Source organism: Felis catus, chromosome D3, assembly GCF_018350175.1.
Source record: "Felis catus isolate Fca126 chromosome D3, F.catus_Fca126_mat1.0, whole genome shotgun sequence".
Taxonomy (NCBI): domain Eukaryota; kingdom Metazoa; phylum Chordata; class Mammalia; order Carnivora; family Felidae; genus Felis; species Felis catus.
The window spans coordinates 41214213-41234520 of NC_058379.1; the positions used below are offsets into that span (position 1 = coordinate 41214213).

General features: G+C 33.8%; 1 protein-coding gene across 2 annotated transcripts in view; it reads right to left on the reverse strand.

Moving 5' to 3' along the window:
• SMCHD1 (structural maintenance of chromosomes flexible hinge domain containing 1) overlaps nucleotides 1–20308 on the reverse strand; it is a 154634-nt gene that overhangs the window by 103343 nt on the left and 30983 nt on the right. For both annotated transcript variants that reach the window (XM_003995046.6, XM_045041660.1), the window contains 12 exons: nucleotides 18639–18805; nucleotides 16378–16468; nucleotides 15479–15689; nucleotides 13303–13423; nucleotides 13041–13224; nucleotides 11526–11720; nucleotides 9874–9987; nucleotides 9216–9322; nucleotides 8378–8460; nucleotides 7666–7779; nucleotides 873–950; nucleotides 674–793 (listed from right to left, as the gene is read on the reverse strand). In XM_003995046.6, the coding sequence (XP_003995095.3) occupies nucleotides 674–793; nucleotides 873–950; nucleotides 7666–7779; nucleotides 8378–8460; nucleotides 9216–9322; nucleotides 9874–9987; nucleotides 11526–11720; nucleotides 13041–13224; nucleotides 13303–13423; nucleotides 15479–15689; nucleotides 16378–16468; nucleotides 18639–18805 (1585 nt within the window). The remainder of the gene's footprint in view (nucleotides 1–673; nucleotides 794–872; nucleotides 951–7665; nucleotides 7780–8377; nucleotides 8461–9215; nucleotides 9323–9873; nucleotides 9988–11525; nucleotides 11721–13040; nucleotides 13225–13302; nucleotides 13424–15478; nucleotides 15690–16377; nucleotides 16469–18638; nucleotides 18806–20308) is intronic.

Genomic DNA, 20308 nt, shown 5'->3' on the forward strand with positions numbered 1-20308 from the left:
AGTATTATGCTAAGCCAAATAAATCAGAAGAAAGATGAATACCGTATGATTTCATTCATATGTGGAAATTAAGAAACAAAATAAACAAGCACAAGGGAAAAAAAGAGGCAAACCAAGAAACAGACTCTTAACTATAGAAAACAAACTGACGGTTACTAGAAGGAAAGGTGGTGGAGGATGGGTTAAATAGGTGATGGGGATTAAGGAGTACACTTGTCAAAATGAGTACTGAGTGTTGTACAGAAGTGTTGAATCACTAAACTGTGTACCTGGAACAATATTACGCTGTATAGTCACTGTATATTCAAACTGAAATTTAAGTAAAAACCTTAAAAGAAATGACTATGAAGCAGAATTATAGAGCCATTTTATTTTTTTGAGAGCTAGTGCAAGAGGGGGAGAGGCAGAGGCAGAGGAGATCTCAAGCAGGCTCCACGCCCAGCATGGAGCCCAATGCAAGGCTCAATCTCATGGTGGGGAGGTCATGACCTGAGCTGAAATTCTGAGTTGGACACTTAACTAAGCCACCTAGGCACCCCTATAAAGTCATTTTGAGATAATGATGATTATACAACTGGCCAAACATCTTTTACTGAATTATTTATCTATTCCCCCTTTATTTAAAATGCCACCTTCAGCATAATATGTAGTTATATACTGGTATTTCACTTACCTTTAACAGAAAATTTAATTGCTTTTGATGGTAGCGGTCTTCCTGCATACGTGTCTGCATTACTTTCATTCAATACAACTTGTAATTTCAATGTATAATTCCCCAACTTTTGAATATTTTCTGGACAATTTAAGAAGAAATTAAAAATCAAGTCAACATAATACTGACATAATTTTTAACATTCAGAATAATAACTCACCCATTTTTTTAAACCAGTAAGGCCATTTTCCTCCATGTTGACTAATATGTGAAATGATTTCTTTATTTCCATTTGAAGCTTAATAAAAGAAAAAACAAAACATTTACACCTTGAGAAACTGAAAACAGAACATGAATATGAAATGTCACACTGGTATCAAATATCTTTATTTGTTGTACATTTTAAAATTGTTTTAAAACTTCATCAAAAGATCTAAAGTTATCCTATGCAAGTGAACAGCATAATGAAAATTAGCTCATTAAAACACCTTTATTTCTTAAAAATATATCTTGTAAATAAGATTGATACAAAAGAACAGAGATAATTTTTTGATATTAAAAATAATTTTCCTTAAGAGTTTTCAAGATTAAAATACTATATTTATACAGAATAATCGCTAAGATCTAGTGACCTATTGTTATGGGAAAGGAGTAAAAGCATATATATCAAACATACTACCTTTTTTATAAGGAAAAGACAGAAATATAAATACATTCTTGCTCAGTATTATAGCACGAAACACAGGAAAGATAAGCCAAAAACTAATAAAATCATTACGTAAAGAGGGAAGAAAAAAGAGTACAGGGATGACATAACTTCTCTGAAGTTTTATTTCTGACTTTGAAATTATGTAAATGACTTAAAAATTCAAGAAATTGCATTAAAATACAGCAATTCATAAACAAAACCAAAATGTGTATTAAGTAGGTGACTTGACTACATTTTAAAAGTATATTTCGGGGCGCCTGGGTGGCTCAGTCGGTTAAGCGTCCAACTTTGGCTCAGGTCACGATCTCACGGTCCGTGAGTTCGAGCCCCACGTCGAGCTCTGTACTGACAGCTCAGAGCCTAGAGCCTGCTTTGGATTCTGTGTCTCCCTCTCTCTCTCTGCTCCTCCCCTGTTCATGCTCTCTCTCTGTCTCAAAAATAAATAAACATTTAAAAAAAAAAAGTATATTTCAAGTAACATTAGAATCATTTTTACTATTTATACAGAAAGAAAGATTTTAAGGACAGGGCTGCAAAATAGTCCAACTTATCAAGTCTTATTGTTAGTAATTATATTAGTATTATTATTTTGAAATGAAATACATTGTAGGATAAAGCAAATAACCATTAATGTTAAGGAATCTGGATTTTCAGCATTAAAGAAATGAAATAAAAGCATAAAGTCAAATTAGTTCAATAAAAACCCAAAATGTCAATGTAAATTCAGTTTTTCTTTTCAAAAAAATGTTTGTGATTAGCTATCAAAAAGCTTAAAAGCAATTTCACCTGGGGGCAATGAGCAACTCTACCACTCAGATTGTGGCCTCTAAACACCATTCCCCACAGAAAGGAACCAGCAGTAATGGCTGAAACCAAGTCTAGGGTAGAACATGTATAACAATATTCTAGGATATCTTGAGTCAGGAAGCAAGAAAGCTCGCATCAAAGACAAAAAGGATCACATCAAGGAGACAGAAGAGCCAATATGAAGGCACATCAAAAGGAATGAATGTTAAATATATAAAACCCCACAAACTCACAAAAACACTACCAAAAAACAGAAACTGCTCACCAGGCATTATTGTACAGCAACAATGCTTAACTGGTAATTTGTAATTAAAGAAAAAGAATTATACTTTTTACTGCCTTTCCTATAAAAGCTGCATTTCAGGTAAACCAATGAACCTAACTGATAAAATTCTTCACAGATGAAGTCTGGATAACAAATTAGGAAGGAACGAAAGAATCAGAAAAGAATTACCTGTAATAACTAATTCACCAAATAATTCAGGCAAAATCAACAATGGATGAGACTATTACATAATGGTTGAAAGAGAACTTTATAATTAGCCAAGTGAATTTAATGATCCATTAGCAGCACTTAACGTGGGACAATCATATATCATATGCCTCTTAACATATAATACCACAAGAAACTCAGATTAGGTATAAAGTACTGATTCTTACTTTACAAAACAAAAATATTAGGAACCCAAATGTATTCAATCTTTTAGGCTTACCTTCCAATTTTCTGGCAATTGAACAAATAGGAAAAGTAGTTAAATGACATCCCAAAGGAACAAACAGAATCTGTGAAATCCACTACACTACAAGTGATTGAGTTCTGTCAGCAAATTACTGGCATGAAGAAAAAAAGGAGGGAGCTCTACTTTGAAAAAAAAGAAACTGAAGACATATAATAACTAAATGTAATACATGTGTCTGATACCAAAACCACCACAAAAGTCTATCATTTTAGAAAATCAGAGAAATTTAAGTTGGATGGTTATAAGATGACCAAAAGGAATTACTGTGATAATTGAAATTACACATTTTTAGAGATGCATGTACTTGAGATTCACCACACACACACACACACACACACACACACACACACACACACACAAGTACAACCAAATACTTCCTGTTGACTTAGGTTAACAAATATATCTTGGAGCCCATTACATAATTTAAAAAATGTTGCAACTGTAAATTTATAATGAATATTAGACAGTAAGCTATTAGAGTTCTCTAAAAAAGACCAAGCAACTTTCTGATATCTTTTTTATTTACTCAACAAAAACTTAATAACTACCTCTTGTATCCTAGGCACTAGAAAAAAGTGAAAAAAACCAACAATATGCTTGCATTCATGGAATTTCCATCTTGTAGATCAAGGAGTCTGCAAACTACTTTATTGCCCATAGCTGCTTTCATTCTAGAATAGCAGTTAGGTAGCTGTGACAAAGAATTTAGGGCCCTCAAAGCCAAAATATGTACTATTTGATCCATTACAAATAATTTGCCACCTCTGTTCTAGACAGCAAAGGCACATTTAAGAAATAACAAAACACCAAGTTATACAAATAAATCTAAGTATATTAGTAGAAAACTAGAAAAACAGAAAAAAGTCTAAGAAAGTGGCAGTCTGAAACCTGAGAAATAGTTTTATCAAAGATATGCTGTTTAGGGGTGCCTAGGTGGTTCAGTGAGTTAAGCGTCCAACTCTTGATTTAAACTCAGGTCATGATCCAATGGTGAGACTGAGCCCCGCCCTGGGTTCTGCACTGTCTGCTTGGGATTCTTTCTCTCCCTCTCGCTCTCTGCCCCTCCCCTGCTCTTGCTCTCTCTCAACATACATACAAACATACACACACACACACATACATACATACATACATACATACATACATAAATAAATAAGAAAAGTTGCTGTTTAAAAGTTGCAGGCAGAGTTAATACATACAAAGGTCCAGAGGTGGGAAAATTGGGCTTGTACAGGAACAAAAAGAATTATGATTGGGAATACAGTGAGGATGAAAATGTTAGAAATAAAGTTGAACAGGGAGACAAGGCCAGATCATGTGTGGAGTCCTGCAGAGCTATGAAATGCCTAAAACTAACATCATATTCAGAAATAAAAGTCTGAAAGTTTTCCCTCCAAGATCATGAACAAGAAGACAAGGATGTCTGCTTACACCACATCTATTCAGCATGGTACTGGAAGTCCTAGCCAGACCAATTAGGAAAAAAGAAAATCCACTTTGTAAACAAAGAAGTAAAATTTCAATGTTTGTAGATGACATAATCTTTTCAATTTTTCGTAATGTTTATTTTTGAGAAAGAGAGATAATGCAAGCAGGGAAGGGACAGACAGAGAGGGAGACAGAGGATGTGATGTGGGCTCTGTGCCAACAGCAGAGAGCTCAATGTGAGGCTCCAACTCACAAACTGTGAGATCATGACCTGAGCTGAAGCCGGGCGCTTAACCAACTGAGCCAGTCACCCAGATGCCCCAATGACACGATCTTTTATGTACAAAGCCCTAAAGATTCCACAAAAAAGCTGTTTACAGTCAATAAATAAATTCAGCACACCTGGATGATACCAAACCATGTTCATGTATTAAGATGACAATAACACCCAATGATTTACAAATCCAATATAATCCCTATCAAAACCCCAATATCACTTCTTCCAGGCATAGGACACCCATGCTAAATTTAGATGGAATCTCAAGGGACCCTAACAGCCAAAACAATCTTAAGAAAAATAAAGTTGGAGAACTCACATTTCCTCTGAAAGTTTACTGCAGAACTATAGTTATCAAAAACAGTGTGGTACTGGCTTAAGAGCAGATATAACAGACCAATGAAATAGCCCAGAAATAAAACCTTGAATATATGGTCCAATGATTTTTGACAAGAATGCCAAGACCATTCAATGGAGAAAAAAGTGTTTGATTATTGGTGCTAGGAAAACTAGATATCTACATGCAAAAGAAGTTAATCTATATAAATTAAACTCAAAATAAATCAAATAACTAAATGTAAGAGCTAAAATGATAAAACTAATCTTATACACGAACATTCAAGAAAAAGCTTCCTGACACTGGATTTAGCAGTGACTGAGGGATGTCAAAAGAAAAGGCAACAAAAGCAAAAAACAGAAAAATTGGACATTATCAGAATTAAAACATTTTCTGCATCAAAAAACCCCATCAATAGGGTAAGAAGGCATTCCACAGAATGAAGAAAAAATATGTGCAAATTATACAGTATCTGATAAGGATTATTCAAATATAAAAACTCCTACAACTCAAAAACAACAGAATTTAAAAATGAGAAAGGACCTGAATAGACTCTTCTCCAAAAAAGATATAGAGATGATCAATAAGCACACAAAGAGATGCTCAATTTCACTCATCATTAGGGGAATGCAAATCAAAACCACAAAATACCACTTCACACCAATTAGGATGCCTTTTATCAAACAAACGGGTGGTGTGGGGAGGGGCAGAAAATGACATGTGTTAGCAAGGATGTGGAATGTAAAATGGTGCAGTCACTGTGAAGAACAGTCTGACAGAAAGTTCCTCAAAAAGTTATACATTAGAATTAGCATATGATCTAGCAATTCCACATCTGGGTATATGCAAGAGAATTGAAATCGGGGACATAAACAGATTTATGCATACCAATGTTCACAGCGACATTATTCATAATAGCTAATACATGACAGCAACCTAAGTGTCCACTGATGAATGAATGGATAAACTAAATGTGGTACACAAACATACAATAGAATATGATTTCACTTACTTGATTCCACTTACTGAGATACCTAAAATAGTCACATTCACAGAGACACAAGGTAGAACAATGGTTACCAGGAGATGTGGGGAGGGAGTGATGGGAAGTTATTACTACAAAGTTTCAGTCTGGGTTGAAAAAAAGTTCTGGAGATGGACAGTGGTAATGGTTGTACAACAATATAAATGTATTCAATGCCACTGAACTGTATGTTTTTAAATGGTTAACATGATAAACTTACGTTATATATATTTTAACATAATAAAAATGTTTTTGGTTGGAAAAACTATAGGAGAGGGGGGCAGGCAGGAGAGTCCAAGTCACAGCAAGACTGAAGGATGCTATACTGCTGACTCTGAAGATGGAGGAATGAGCCACAAGCCACAAGCCACAGAATGTGGGCAGATTCTACAAGATGGAAAAGGCAAGGCTGCCCTAAAGCCTCCAGAAGGAACGAAATCCTGACACTTTGATTTTAGTCAGTGAACCCCATCTGGAATACCTAATAAATGGTGGGGGGGGGGGGGGGGGGGGGGAAAGGGTTGGAGAAATAAGGTATCGGGTGTCACAAAGGCCAAAAATGAGAGTATTTCAGGAAAATAAGTTAGTCAAACTGTTCAATGCCAAGAGACCTAAGAAGACATTTACATAAAGTATATAGGATCACTGACTAGTTTTTAAATTGTTGGAAATAAACATATATCAAATAAAATACTGTATCTTCAAAATCCATGGATGAGACACACAGTATGTAGGGATAGAACAGATCCTTAAACGTAAGTGAAAATACTTTTAGGCCATTAAGAAAAAGCAACGGACAAGAAACAAACAAGATGATTCAAATTAGGGAAATATAAAATGAGCAAGAATACTCATTTCTTCTCCAGTCAACAGGCCTATAATCTAAGCCAAGTACTTCTAGCTCACAGGTTCAGAGCCATAGTTTTTTGATTTACAACAGATTTTATGGATTAGCTAATCTGAATTCCTATCTAGTACAAATTCCTACACATATATACAACATATCTTATTTTAGCCCACAGTCACCTTCTTGGGAAAATTCAGAATAAAGGGTTTAAAAAAAACAGGGTGCCTGGGTGCTGGGTGGCTCGGTCGGCTAAGCGTTGGATTCTTGGTTTTGGCTCAGGTCATGATCTTGCAGTTCGTGAGTTTGAGCCCTGCACTGGGCTCCACACTGAGAGCGCAGAGCCTGCTTGGGATTCTCTCTCTGCCCCTCCCCTGTTCGTGCTCGCTCGCTCGCTCTCTCTCAAAATAAGTAAATAGGGGCGCCTGGGTGGCTCAGTCGGTTAAGCGGCCGACTTCAGCTCAGGTCATGATCTCTTGGTCCGTGAGTTCGAGCCCCGCGTCGGGCTCTGTGCTGCCAGCTCAGAGCCTGGAGCCTGTTTCAGATTCTGTGTCTCCCTCTCTCTGACCCTCCCCTGTTCATGCTCTGTCTCTCCCTGTCTCAAAAATAAATAAAACATAAAAAAAAATAAAATAAAAAAAATGAAGTAAATAAACTTAAAAAAAAAAAACCTTTGGAAAAATACCGATTAAAAAATTAGTCATAACACACTTGATATTCCTAACTTTAATCAAATCTACTGTGTCTCTCAGATTGTTAGGTCATCGATAATTATATGTAGATATTAAAACCTGCATTACACATTTAAGAACAAATATTAAAGATTCAAATTAGTTTGCATACTTACAATGCAATATAACTTTGAGTTCAACCAGGAGTTTCTTTGACCCTCCATGACTTGTTCCTGGAAGCTTCTGCATTGCTTCCCCCTTTTTATTCAGTATTTCAATTCTTAATGCACCTACCAGTCCAAAATTTAAAATAAGAATGTCTTAGTTACACTCAAAAAATGTGATGAGGTCCATCAAATGATGAATGGATAAAGAAATTATGGTTTATATACACAGTGGAGTACTACAGGGCAATGAGAAAGAATGAAATATGGCCCTTTGTAGCAATGTGGATGGAACTGGAGAGTGTGATGCTAAGTGAAATAAGTCATACAAAGAAAGACAGATACCATATGGTTTCACTCTTATGTGGATCCTGAGAAACTTAACAGAAGACCATGGGGGACGGGAAGGGGGGAAAAAAAGAGGTTAGAGTGGGAGAGAGCCAAAGCATAAGAGACTCTTAAAAACAGAACAAACTGAGGGTTGATGGGGGTGGGAGGGAGAGGAGGGTGGGTGATGGGTATTGAAGAGGGCATCTTTTGGGATGAGCACTGGGTGTTGTATGGAAATCAATTTGACAATAAATTTCATATATTAAAAAAAAATGTGATAAGTCTGCTAGGTCTTGACAGAGTGTTTTAATTCATCATGGTCTTTTACACATTAAATATGTAAGACACACAAAAAGCATATTTTCAGTATTAAGGGAAAAAAAAAAAAACATACCAATGGGGGTTCCAGCAGGCCTAATCTCATTTGGCAATAATTCATCTCCTTCAGGCCAAGTTACTGATAATCTATCAGGGAGCCTATTATGAAACCAGCATATTAATGTTTCATGAACTACGTTAACTATGGTCTTAATAAAATAAATACAAGTCACTAGAAACTGTAATATTTATTTTTGATATAGTATTTTGAAAGGCTAATGCTAAAATTCTATATGATTAATAATCTAAAAAAATTTCCCTAACCATTACTGTGGTTACTGAAACAGTAATACAAAATCTCTTGTTATTAAGAGCCAAGAATTATCAATTGGGAGGAGGGGGTTCCTCTGCTCTTTTACAGTACAAGTTACCTTTGGTAACTATAAGGAGAATTATTGGTGAAAGAAGAGAATTATTGGTGAAATTCAGTAAGAAGAGAATTATTGGTGAAATTCAGTAAGAATCAAAATGACTGCATCATTAGCCAAGCAAGAGCTACAAACAGTTTTTTCTACTTTCCTTTACTTCTTTGGTACTGATCTTTACCTCCCAACAGTTACTACGACTTTCTTCTAGTTGTAGGTCAAACCAAGTTGTTTTCTAACATATTTGAGTCATAGCGCCTATAACAATGACACTTTAGATACATAAAATTTACTTTTTCTACAAAATGCAGGATTCTATTTTACAAAGCTCTCAATTTTTTTTAACAGCAAGTTCATCACAATATGTAAATCTAAGACTACAAATGTCCTATTATGTGTCCATTAACAACACACTCAAGAATAGTTAAAAACGCTATGATTCATTTTTTATTTTGTTACTCTTATACTGCAATTTGAAATGTGAATTACCTTGCCATTTCATCTTCTACATATTTTTTCACAGCTTTCTCAGCAACTGTCCTATCGAGCTTTGCAATTGGCACAGTTTTTACTTCATCATACAGTGCTTGAGGTTCCTGAATAATTTATATCAACATTTCAAAAAAAAATATTCAAATTTGGCTACAGTGAAAACATTTGTTTCTTCCAAAGAAACATTTTACCCCAATTAAATATGTAAGTCATAATAACCATTATTACATTATACCACAATGGTTCTATTTTTCATGTAACCTCCTTAGACATAATTAAATACCATTCAAATATTATCAAGAATATAAGGATAAAGCCCACTCTCATTTTAGAGTTATTCATCCTTGAGAAAGAATTCTGGCTCCAATTTTTTACTAGTTTGTGGGCCTTGGACAAAATTTGCACTTTACAAAATTATTCTGACAACTAGAAATAACATACGTATGTTTGTTAAATATTGGAGAGATGTTAAGCTCTACAGATTATTGAAAACACCAAATAAGAAACACAAAAATTCATGCTAACACTAACGTATCCAACAGAAAAACCAAATGCAAGCAAAATATAAAATACTGTATCTTTATTTCAGCATTAAACAAAAATAAGCAGTACCAAGAGGCTTCCAATAAAAATGTTTTATTACTTGCTATCTTACCATTGCAATCTGAACCTCTCCTCCTGTGGCATATACTTCTCCATCATGATCACCATAAAGAAAAAATTTTACTATGCTTCCATAAAAGAGAGGAAGTGTCTTGATTGTCTTGACCTAATAGTTTTTAGAAAAAGGCTTTTAGTATTTACTAAAACAGGCTTAATATTCATAATCATAGAACTATTTCACTGAAGGGGAAAATTCAGTATCGAAAAATTACTGAAAAAAAACATTCTAATAAAGTTGCATTTATTTATATTTGCTTATATAAGTTTCCCACTTATTCTTAACATACCTTTGTAAAGACACAGTGGCTTCTTCATACAAAAATGTCATTGCTATGCATATGTCTAAAAGGTCTAGAATTCCTCCAAAGTCAATTATGAAGCCAAAATACCTCAAACCCTTTTTTTCCCACAAAATCTTGCTTTCAGACTATGAACAGTGACTATGAACAGTGAATAACTCTGACAACTTATTCCTTTCAAATAAACTGGCTCAAAGCTTGCCTATAGGTACTTCTTTTCCTTATGTGGCTTTAAAAATCTAAAGATAATTTTCATTAGTTCAATTCAGAAACTCTTGACAGGGACTACAAGAGTTTATACACAACCTACTTTTTCGGCCTCATTTCTAAACTATTTCCTTTCACACACAACATGGTGCAGGACAACCCAACTTTACTACTTGCTGTTTCACTGCACTTACCTGTATTGTTGTCTGCGTTCAGATTATGGTCTCTCAGAAAGCACCTTACTCAACTACCACACAGAACTTGACAAAAGTGTTCACTTCCTCCTTGTAACTCACTGCTTGACTTCAGGGTTTCCTTCTATCTTTATCCCTTTCATTTTCCTTTGCCAGTGCATCCTTTTCACCCTAACCCCCCTATGTGTTGGAAAAGCCAGGCTCTAACTTCACACATTACACCTCTCTAGATGATCACATACAATTCCCAGGCTTTAAATACACGATGACTCCTCTCCCACTACAGAGTGAATGGACACCTTCAACCTTTGTAGTACCTGCATAAACACCCAACTCTCTACCTCTTTCAAGATTCATACAAATGCCACTTCTTGCCCAAAGAATGTCATGATTTGCTCTTCTCCCAGGCCCATTCATAGTCAGAAAATGCTGTCCTCTCCTTCCAAACTGCCAAAGCAGTATTCATTCTCTCCTTTCAAGCACTTGTTCTCTTATCTATTATTATTTATGTTTAGGTTATTACCAAGTTTAGACTCTAATGTCCCTAAGGACAAAAGATCTCTTTCCTAGATCTCTTCATTCTCTGTAATGTAATCAACAAGCAGAGTAACTTACAAGCAGCAAACAGGTAACAAAAATTTAGTAAAAAAAAACAAAAACAAAGCAAAAACCTCATTACATCACATTAAAAAAATTTAAGACTCTCCATTTGAGTAAAGTTTAGTGCAAGAAAAAAAAATAAAAACCTTACTAATAGAGACTTTGGGAAACAGGTTTTTAATAAATGCCACATTCAATTATGCCATTAAAATCAGTTTGATATTTTCATTCTTTCCTGGCTCCTGAGGAGCCAATACATGCACTATTTTGTTGTTAAATTCTAATACATCTCATTCAGTTTCAATTTCTATTCAAAACTGAATCCAGAAATAAGTTAAACCTACCAGCTGTCCTGCTTTATATATTTTTCCATCCCATTCTATTGCTGAGTATGTTGCCCACGGGCCCTGCTTTTTAGAAGGAAGATCGGGACGTGTAATTATTCCTTTAAAAGATGTAAATTTTATTTGTTTGTCATACTTCTCATGACAGTCCTTCAGCCATAAAGCAAATTCTCTATCAATTTTCATTCGCTGTTCCTGTAAAAAACAATTTTTAATGCTCTATGAAATATAGCTACTAGTAAACAAATATAACCATAGATGCTTGTCATTCATTCCTTTTTTTCTTCCACATACCCCACCCTCAGAAAACGTAATAGAAAATTAAAATATTCTGCTGGAACTTTCTCCCATACAAATTTAGATTTCTAACAAAAGCATTACTAAAGAAAAAAAGTCTTTGCTATCATCTTTGGAACCAAGGTCTCAATGGTCACTACCAACAACAAAAAGCTTTCCTTCTCTGGTACGAATTTAAGAGTACACCAAAAATGATGGATACTGGCTGCCTAGCAGAAAGAGAAAGGTGATAAAAATTTGTCTCCATTTATCAAGCATGCATATACATACATACATATATACATACACATATATATACACACATATACATATATACACACACACACAGTAAACATACCTACAGCATATCTATGGTATTAAAATATCATTGGGGGAGTGATCAGGGGTAAAAAAGGTCTAAAAAGCTCCTTATGAGGAGGATAATGAAAAAAGGGTTGAGAAACACTGCTATACTGAACACATTTTTCCTTTTACATATTATATATACATATATATGTATATATATGTATATGTATATATATAGCACCCATTCAAAAAGTTAAAACACATATAGAAAATTAAGTGTTTTCTAATAATAAGAAAATGTGTTATTGTTTACCATTCTTCACCCTGTTGGAAGATAGTATAGAAAGATTTACACTCAAGCATAAGCTGTTTAATGCCTGTCTTTAAGAGAATAATTAGTAGGGAAAAAAACCTCCACAGTACATGCTTTTGCAGACAATAACACATGAAGTGAAGTTCGTTTCTTCCTACATATCTTACTGTATAATATACCATTTCCAAATGAAAATGGAACAAAATAAAAGATGATTTCACCTTAAATTTATTAACTTGCAACTGGAAAACCAATCTTATCACTGAAGAAAGTTAAGCCTACCAAATTTTTATACTGCACTTCAATGTATAGCCCTTATAGTATAAAATATTATTTTATATGCTCTCATCAAATGGACATGCTTCTGTAGCTTCTATTCACTGTCATAGGTCTTAATATTAAGATCTAAATATCTGTAAAATTTTCATCCAAACACAGCCTAATCAGTTTGAAATTTTTGAGTAATATGAACACATAAATGCTCAAGAATTTATATTCTTTTGATTTAATAAAATAAAAAGCATAAAAAATTATCAGTACAAGTCTATACTACTTGTGATTTTTCTTGTACTTAAAATAGAACATAGGCAAATATTCAAAATTTATATTTAAAATCATACCTGTCCATTTAAAATCCTTGTGAAAAGGGTGTTCTTGTCTTTCAATTTTAGCTCAAGATCCATAAAAGTCAGTTTATTTGTGCTGACCTGGAATTTGTCATTAGTGAATAATGCACCAGATATTCTATTGTAACATTCAATTGGCGCAAGCCCTCTCTTCTTCGGAGGAGTACACCAGTCAAAACTTGAACAGAATAAAACATTAGTTAGTAAAAGATAAGGTTTATAAATCAATGTAATCTCAGCAAAAATCAAAACTTACTCTTCAACAGATGTATATGGTATTAGCCGTCCATTCCAAAAACATTCAAAAATAGGCCTTTTCCCTCTTGCTGCTTTCTCAAGTATAAAACAATCATCATCATCATCTTCATCTTTTAATTCTAAAGCAAATGCATGAATAGAGCAAAATGTTTATTGCTATAGAGTTTATGCAATTTATACCACTTCTTTAAGTGAAATATTAAAGTTGCTTCAGAGAAACTATGACAAAAACTCATTAGGTCTCTCACACTGTTTTCTGTAAAACTTAATGACAACTTTAGTTTGCCCTCAGAAAGGCAGATTTCTGAAGTTGTTCCCCATTACCAATGGTGTTCTTATTTATATTAATATATAATTACTTATATTACTTATCAATCTGTGTTAGGAGTACTACACGAGCTGCTAAGCCTGCAATCTTTAAAATCTATTTACAGTGTAGAAGAGTCACACATGCAAAGAGACTATGCCCTATAGCAGAATCGCTCTTCCCTACAAATACGGGAGCTTAAATACTGTACCTCAAATACAAGTTTCACATTTCTGTCAGAACCAGTAGGTTCACATAAAAATCATCTGAGAAATCTACAGTATCTAGTAGCAGCAACTGTGCCTATTTTGAACAAATTAATCAATAACACTAAACTTAATTTTACTTTAAATAACCTATTAAATTTTCAAAGATCAAATTTAGGTGATACAGCTACAATTATAACATATTACAAAGCATCAGAAGCATTATTAGCACAATTGTCTATAACACTTTTATGCTTCTGAGCAATACATTTTCATATATCCAAACAAATTAGGATCAAACACTATGGTCCTGATAGAGTAACGCCTTAGTTATTTTGGCATTCAGGCACCTACACAAAATAAACCCTTCTTCCCCCAAAAAACACTCAACAAAGAAGTTCCTTTCAATCAAACCCAATCACTTTGCTCTTGGAGAATCCCTCTGGACCACTCAACTTATTGATTCTTATTTTAAGATATCACTTGAAGAACTTTATCTTTTTGTCTACAGCATACAAAAATGACAAAGGTTGGCAAATTAAAAAGGGGTCAGCTACATTGTGGAAGGTAGAGCCACACTTACTAATAATGTTGAACACTATTCTAAGGATTTGCACCAGCTTCTTATCCAAAATTCACAACACCTCTACAAGGAAAGAGATTACCTCCCATTTCACAGATAAAGAAACAGATAAGGAGTAGTTTATCAAAGTTTACACAACATAAAGTGTCAAAGATGAGACTTACATTAGGAAATCTGGTTCCAGAACTCACAAGACTAACAAGTATTCTGAATGAGAAAGTTTAATATTGTTACTCTATGTATTCAATGCAATCTCAGTACTCCATCAGGATTTTTTTAAGTGAATGCACAAAGTGATTCCAAAGGTTACCCAAAAGAGCAAAAGATTAAGAATTTTCTCAAAAAAGAATGTTAAGTTTCCTGATCTGCAAGTATCAACATACAATACAAAGCTATAAAAGTATCATTATTCATGTATATAAATATAAAATAGATCAATAACTTAAAGAATTCAAATGTGTGTACTTATTGGAACTCAGTATTATAAAATATTTCAAACTATTTAAAAAACAGTAACATTAAGTAGCTGGTGCTACAAAACCAAATACTCACATGGAAAATATTAAGGCAAAGCCCTACCTCATTGTAGTATAAAAAAAGGAGATTCTACATGCATTAAAGATCTAAACATAAAATGACTTTTAAAGAGAACTACAGGACATTTTTATAATCTGGAAATATAAGAAGGCTTTCCAAAGCAAGACAAAATCAGAAAGCATTAAAAAAAAAAAAACTGACATGACTATGAAAAGCTTAAAACTTATTTATAAATACCTACAAAGATAATGAGAAGACAATATGTAAAGGATTAATATGCAGTACATAGCTAAAAGTTCGGTAAGCAATTCATGAGAAAAGAATATGTAATATTCTTTAAAGCCAGTGCTTTACTCATCTGGAAGTGAATACACACAAAAATCAAGAATTATAAAAATTATAAATACCTAAGAATTTAAGACATGCTTAAGAAAACAAGTTTTAAAATTTATCTAGCCCTAAGAGCCCAACTAATAATAATCATTAAAAAATTCTAAATCACAACTTCACATTTTGTAGCTAAGATAACAGATTAACATACTTGATGGAAAGCATGGATCATCGGGGTAAGTTTCTCTATCATATAAGAAAGGGTGGTATCGAATAATCCCTTCCGCTACACCATCGCCTTCAACATGAGCCTTGAACTCAAAACTATCAGCTGCTGTGTTTATATACAACGTCTGCATGTCATCTTCTATTTCCCTTAGGTTGACAATCTTAGGTGCCTTCCCCTTTTCAAACATAGAAATCTAAAATAAAAATAAAACAAAAATAATTAAATTCTATGTTGACTTCACTTTTGCTCTCAACTATGATCTAACAACAGACTAGGTAAAAACTTGTATTTAAACAAGTAATCATATGGCTTAATTAAATAAATATATTTATATATGGATTAAATAACCATAAGTAGCATCCCAATAAGGAACACAATATGCTACTTAAAAAAATAGAACATAAGCAAAGCAGAGCTAAAGAACAATTAACTCAGGAGTACATTTAAGGCTTCTTGCTAGAGGTAGGAAGTGAGACAACGATGCATGTGAAATTCTTTCCAAGATGTGGGCAAGGATATGGAGAACCCAATATTCATGTTCTATACTTCTAAATCTTACTTCACCATCATAAGACTTTTATGAACAAAGAGAAACTTTATATCCCTTTTCCTCCCCACTTTGATATCTGATGTTCAGCAACAACTCACATCTCTAAAGAAGACAGGAGAAAAAGAAAGCAAATACTATAGTAAATAAAGGTTCAAAAACTACATAGATCTAATAATGATCTCTCTACTTAAGTATTAAATTGCCAAAATACTTCGGTAAAAGACAAAGAGAAAAGGGTTGTCTATTGACTGATTTTTCTTATCCAAAGTCATTTGGAACTGGAACAGATACCTAATAACCTGTAATATTTTAAGAAAGAATTTTATCTTACTTCAATATCAATGTTGTTGAAAGGTCCAACTTCTTTTGATGTACGTTTTTCATTGCCTTTTGGGCCATGAATATAGTAATGATAAATATGCCTAAAATATAGAAAAATAACTTTATACTTTTAATTCAATTCATAAAATTACAGTTCACATAATAACCTACAAAAATAATTTTTATGACCACTATTTGGCAGTATCTATTTGGTAGGTACCAGCCAAGCACTTATACTAAGCATTCTTAAATACAGTATACCATTTAACGGTATAAACAATTTGAAATGCAGGTATTACGATCTCATTTTATAGATATAGAAATTGGGGTGCAAGGAGTTTACACAATTTATCTAAGGTTACAAAACTAGAGTTGGAGAGAGGTGGACTACAATCCTAGCCTTTCCAACATCAAAAGCCCACATAAATTACACTTCTAAGAAGTATAGTATGAAAACTAGAAGGCAAGAGACTATAATTCTACTGTCAGGCATGACAGAGAGACTTAAATAATCAGGGAGTACAAAGGATTGGATATTTTTAAGCTATCTGAATATGAGAATGTTATTCTGTAACTCTCGTCTCTCCTCTCTTACAGCATTGAGACATTCTTGCCCTAACATTCCTAGAGCAAAACTAATAAATTCAACATAATCCCTTTAAAAACCAATTCACAACTCGCTGTACTTTATTTTTAAGTTTTAAAAGTTTTTTGGTAAGATTATTTAGGGCTAAACCATACTATGTTATTATTTACTCTTCAAACAAGTATTTGCAATATTCCTTCATGTGAATTTTATTTGTAAAAAATTATCCTAGCTAATCTTTAAAATACTGAGATAAAAGGAAATCACTGAAAATCTTTAGGTCTTTCCTCATGCATATCAAAAGTGTTACCGTAATCAACAGTTAGTTTACAAAATACATTAAGAAAGTGCTATAAATAGCTTAAAAGAATTTCAAAGAATGGTTAAAGTAATAGATTATTCTTTGCTACAGCAAGATTATATTCTGTGTTATGTACACTGAGCTCCTTTGGTTAAAAGAAATCATTACAAAATAGCTAATGAGATGTGTACTTCGAGAATAAAAATTCCAAAGTCCTATTTAAAATTCTTAGGACGGGGCGCCTGGGTGGCGCAGTCGGTTGGGCGTCCGACTTCAGCCAGGTCACGATCTCGCGGTCCGTGAGATCGAGCCCCACGTCGGGCTCTGGGCTGATGGCTCAGAGCCTGGAGCCTGTTTCCCATTCTGTGTCTCCCTCTCTCTCTGTCCCTCCCCCGTTCATGCTCTGTCTCTCTCTGTCCCAAAAATAAATAAACGTTGAAAGAAAAAAAAAAAAAGTATTTAAAATTCTTAGGTTACAGAGTCAATAAACATCAATACGCAGCAAGAAGAAAAGATACTTCTAAAATAAAATTATTTTCCCATAAAAAATTTTTAAACTGTTAGTATACATTTCTATACAAAATAAAAAAAAATCTCAAATTAAGTACATTAGTTAGTCTTTTGGGTAAATACAAAAAATGTTTTTTAAAAAATGTAAATTTTGTGCAGTTGTACCCATTTTTGCCATACTCAGTAATTCAGACTAATGCAAATTATGGAAATAAATGGTCCTTACTATGTTTACAGAGAAAAAACTAAGAACCATTAAACATTCTGATGATTTAGTCTAATGGAATATGTCACACTCCCTAAAAGTTTTCCTGGAATAGATATACAACAATTTATTTTCAGTATTATTAGATCATATAGGCCAATATGCCTATTTTTAACAGACTTCATGCATTCGATAAACATTTATTGAGCATCTATTATTTAACAGGAAACACTAGGGATATAGTAGTACATACAAAAGATTCCAATAGGGGAAGGCAGACAAAAAAGTAAAAAAAAAAAATACATGGTACGGAAGATTATGATAGGTGCTACAGAGAAGAACCACAAAAGGGGGGAATATGAAAGTGATGGTGCTGAATTTGATATAAGTTCCTAAGTTTATTTTAAATTTTATGACAGGTCTCAAAAGCCTGTCCTTCAAATAATGACCAACATATTGCAAGTCATCAATATTTATTTACAGAATAGAGAAGTATTTTTACAGAATAGAGAAGTATTTACAGAATAGAGAAATATTTTAATGCCAAGATCAGAGCACTGGTTACTGTACTGAAGGGAAGGAAATGAGGCACAAAACACACAGCAAAGAGGTTTTTGATGTATCTGTAATATTTTGTCTTAAATGACATGTCCTCAAATAATTACTTACGCTAACTGTCTTGTCCAAAGAAGAAAATAATTTTTCAAGTACTGTATGTGTTCTGGTTGTACTCCTGTGATAACCACAGCAGTAAAGCTATCTTTTTCTTTCTCCTCTAAGATAAGATGATGTAGAAATCTTTCATCATCATTTGTAATGTGAACAGAATCAGATGGCTAGGAGAGTGAATATAAATACAATAGGTTAGATACACTTAATTGTAATAAATAACATTTACATTGACTTTTAATATGATTCACTTGGATAGTTTCATAAAGAGGCTTCAAAAAACTTTTGAAGGAAAATGGCCCAATACAAATCAGCTGAGTATGTGACAATGCTGTGAGAGCAGAATAGCTTTAACATAAATTGCTAATGTGGCATATATACAGGAGTACCCTATACCATAATGCTAAACCAATTGTAGAATCATAAAAGAAAAGGTAAAACAACAACAACTAATAATGAGTTTTAAAATGCTGAAAAAAAACTAAGGACACTTACCCTAGGGTGGAAAGAATTCTTCCTTGAGATACCTACCACTTAAATTGGTCAGGACAAATGCCCAGCTCTCCATGTTCAAGAAAACTGGGATGCAGCCTGAACCCAGCTGGCTTAGCCCAAAGGAACTGTGTTTAAAAGGGAGTAAAATCATCCTGTGCCCTAGTCCAGTTTCAGAGAATATCTATAGCTTGCTCAGAAGGAAAGTGGGGAGGGGGAAAGAACGGGGAGTGTTTGAGGGTAAGAATTACAAATGTCTCGTTTTTACAGTTAGTCTATATGTGTTAAAATTATATGTATATACATACATACACTATGTATGTTGCTATATACATAAAAGCTTGTAAGGATACACGCTGAACTATTACATCTAGGAAACTGTTTTTTTTAATAAGCATATATTACTACAGCACATTAAGTAAATAAAAACAAGCCCTCTAAGGGTGCCAGAGATGGTTAAGCATCTGACTCTTGATTTCAGCTTAAGTCATGATCTTGCAGTTTTGAGATCAAGCCCCCCATCAGACTCCTTGCTGAATGCGGAGCCTGCTTAGGATTCTCTCTTTCCCTCACTCTCTGCCCCTCCCCTACTCGGGCACATGCACGCACCCTCTATCTCTCTTGCTCAAAAAAATAAACACTCAAACAAACCAACCCTCCAAAACCATTCCAATGCATCACTACACACTAACTAATACTACAGCTACAACATATAGTATACAAATAACATTTTATACCCTTTGAGAGCTTAGTGGATTAGTTTGGGTTTACTAATGATGTGGGTTCATTACCAAATATTTTTCAAGCACCTTCTAAGCCCTATGACTCAATATAGGCACAAGGAGATAAGAGTTAACTAAGACAGTGCCCCTCCTCCCTATAAATTCCATCTAATAGATGAGAAACAAATGATTACAAAACAATGTGCCATTATAAAGATATGAACCAAGAGCTACAGAATTAAAAAGAGTGTGACATTTTCCCAGAAGATTAGAACATTCCAGCCCCATAAGAATATGAAGGATTTGAGAATATAAGGCAAACAAGGTAGTTTGAAGTATATATTAAATATATGATGAAAGATGTGGCTGGAAAGGCTGAAAGAAGCAGTGAAAATGGATGGAAGAGAGGGTAGATGAAAAACTATTTTAAAAGTCAGAACTGAATGGTGAATGATT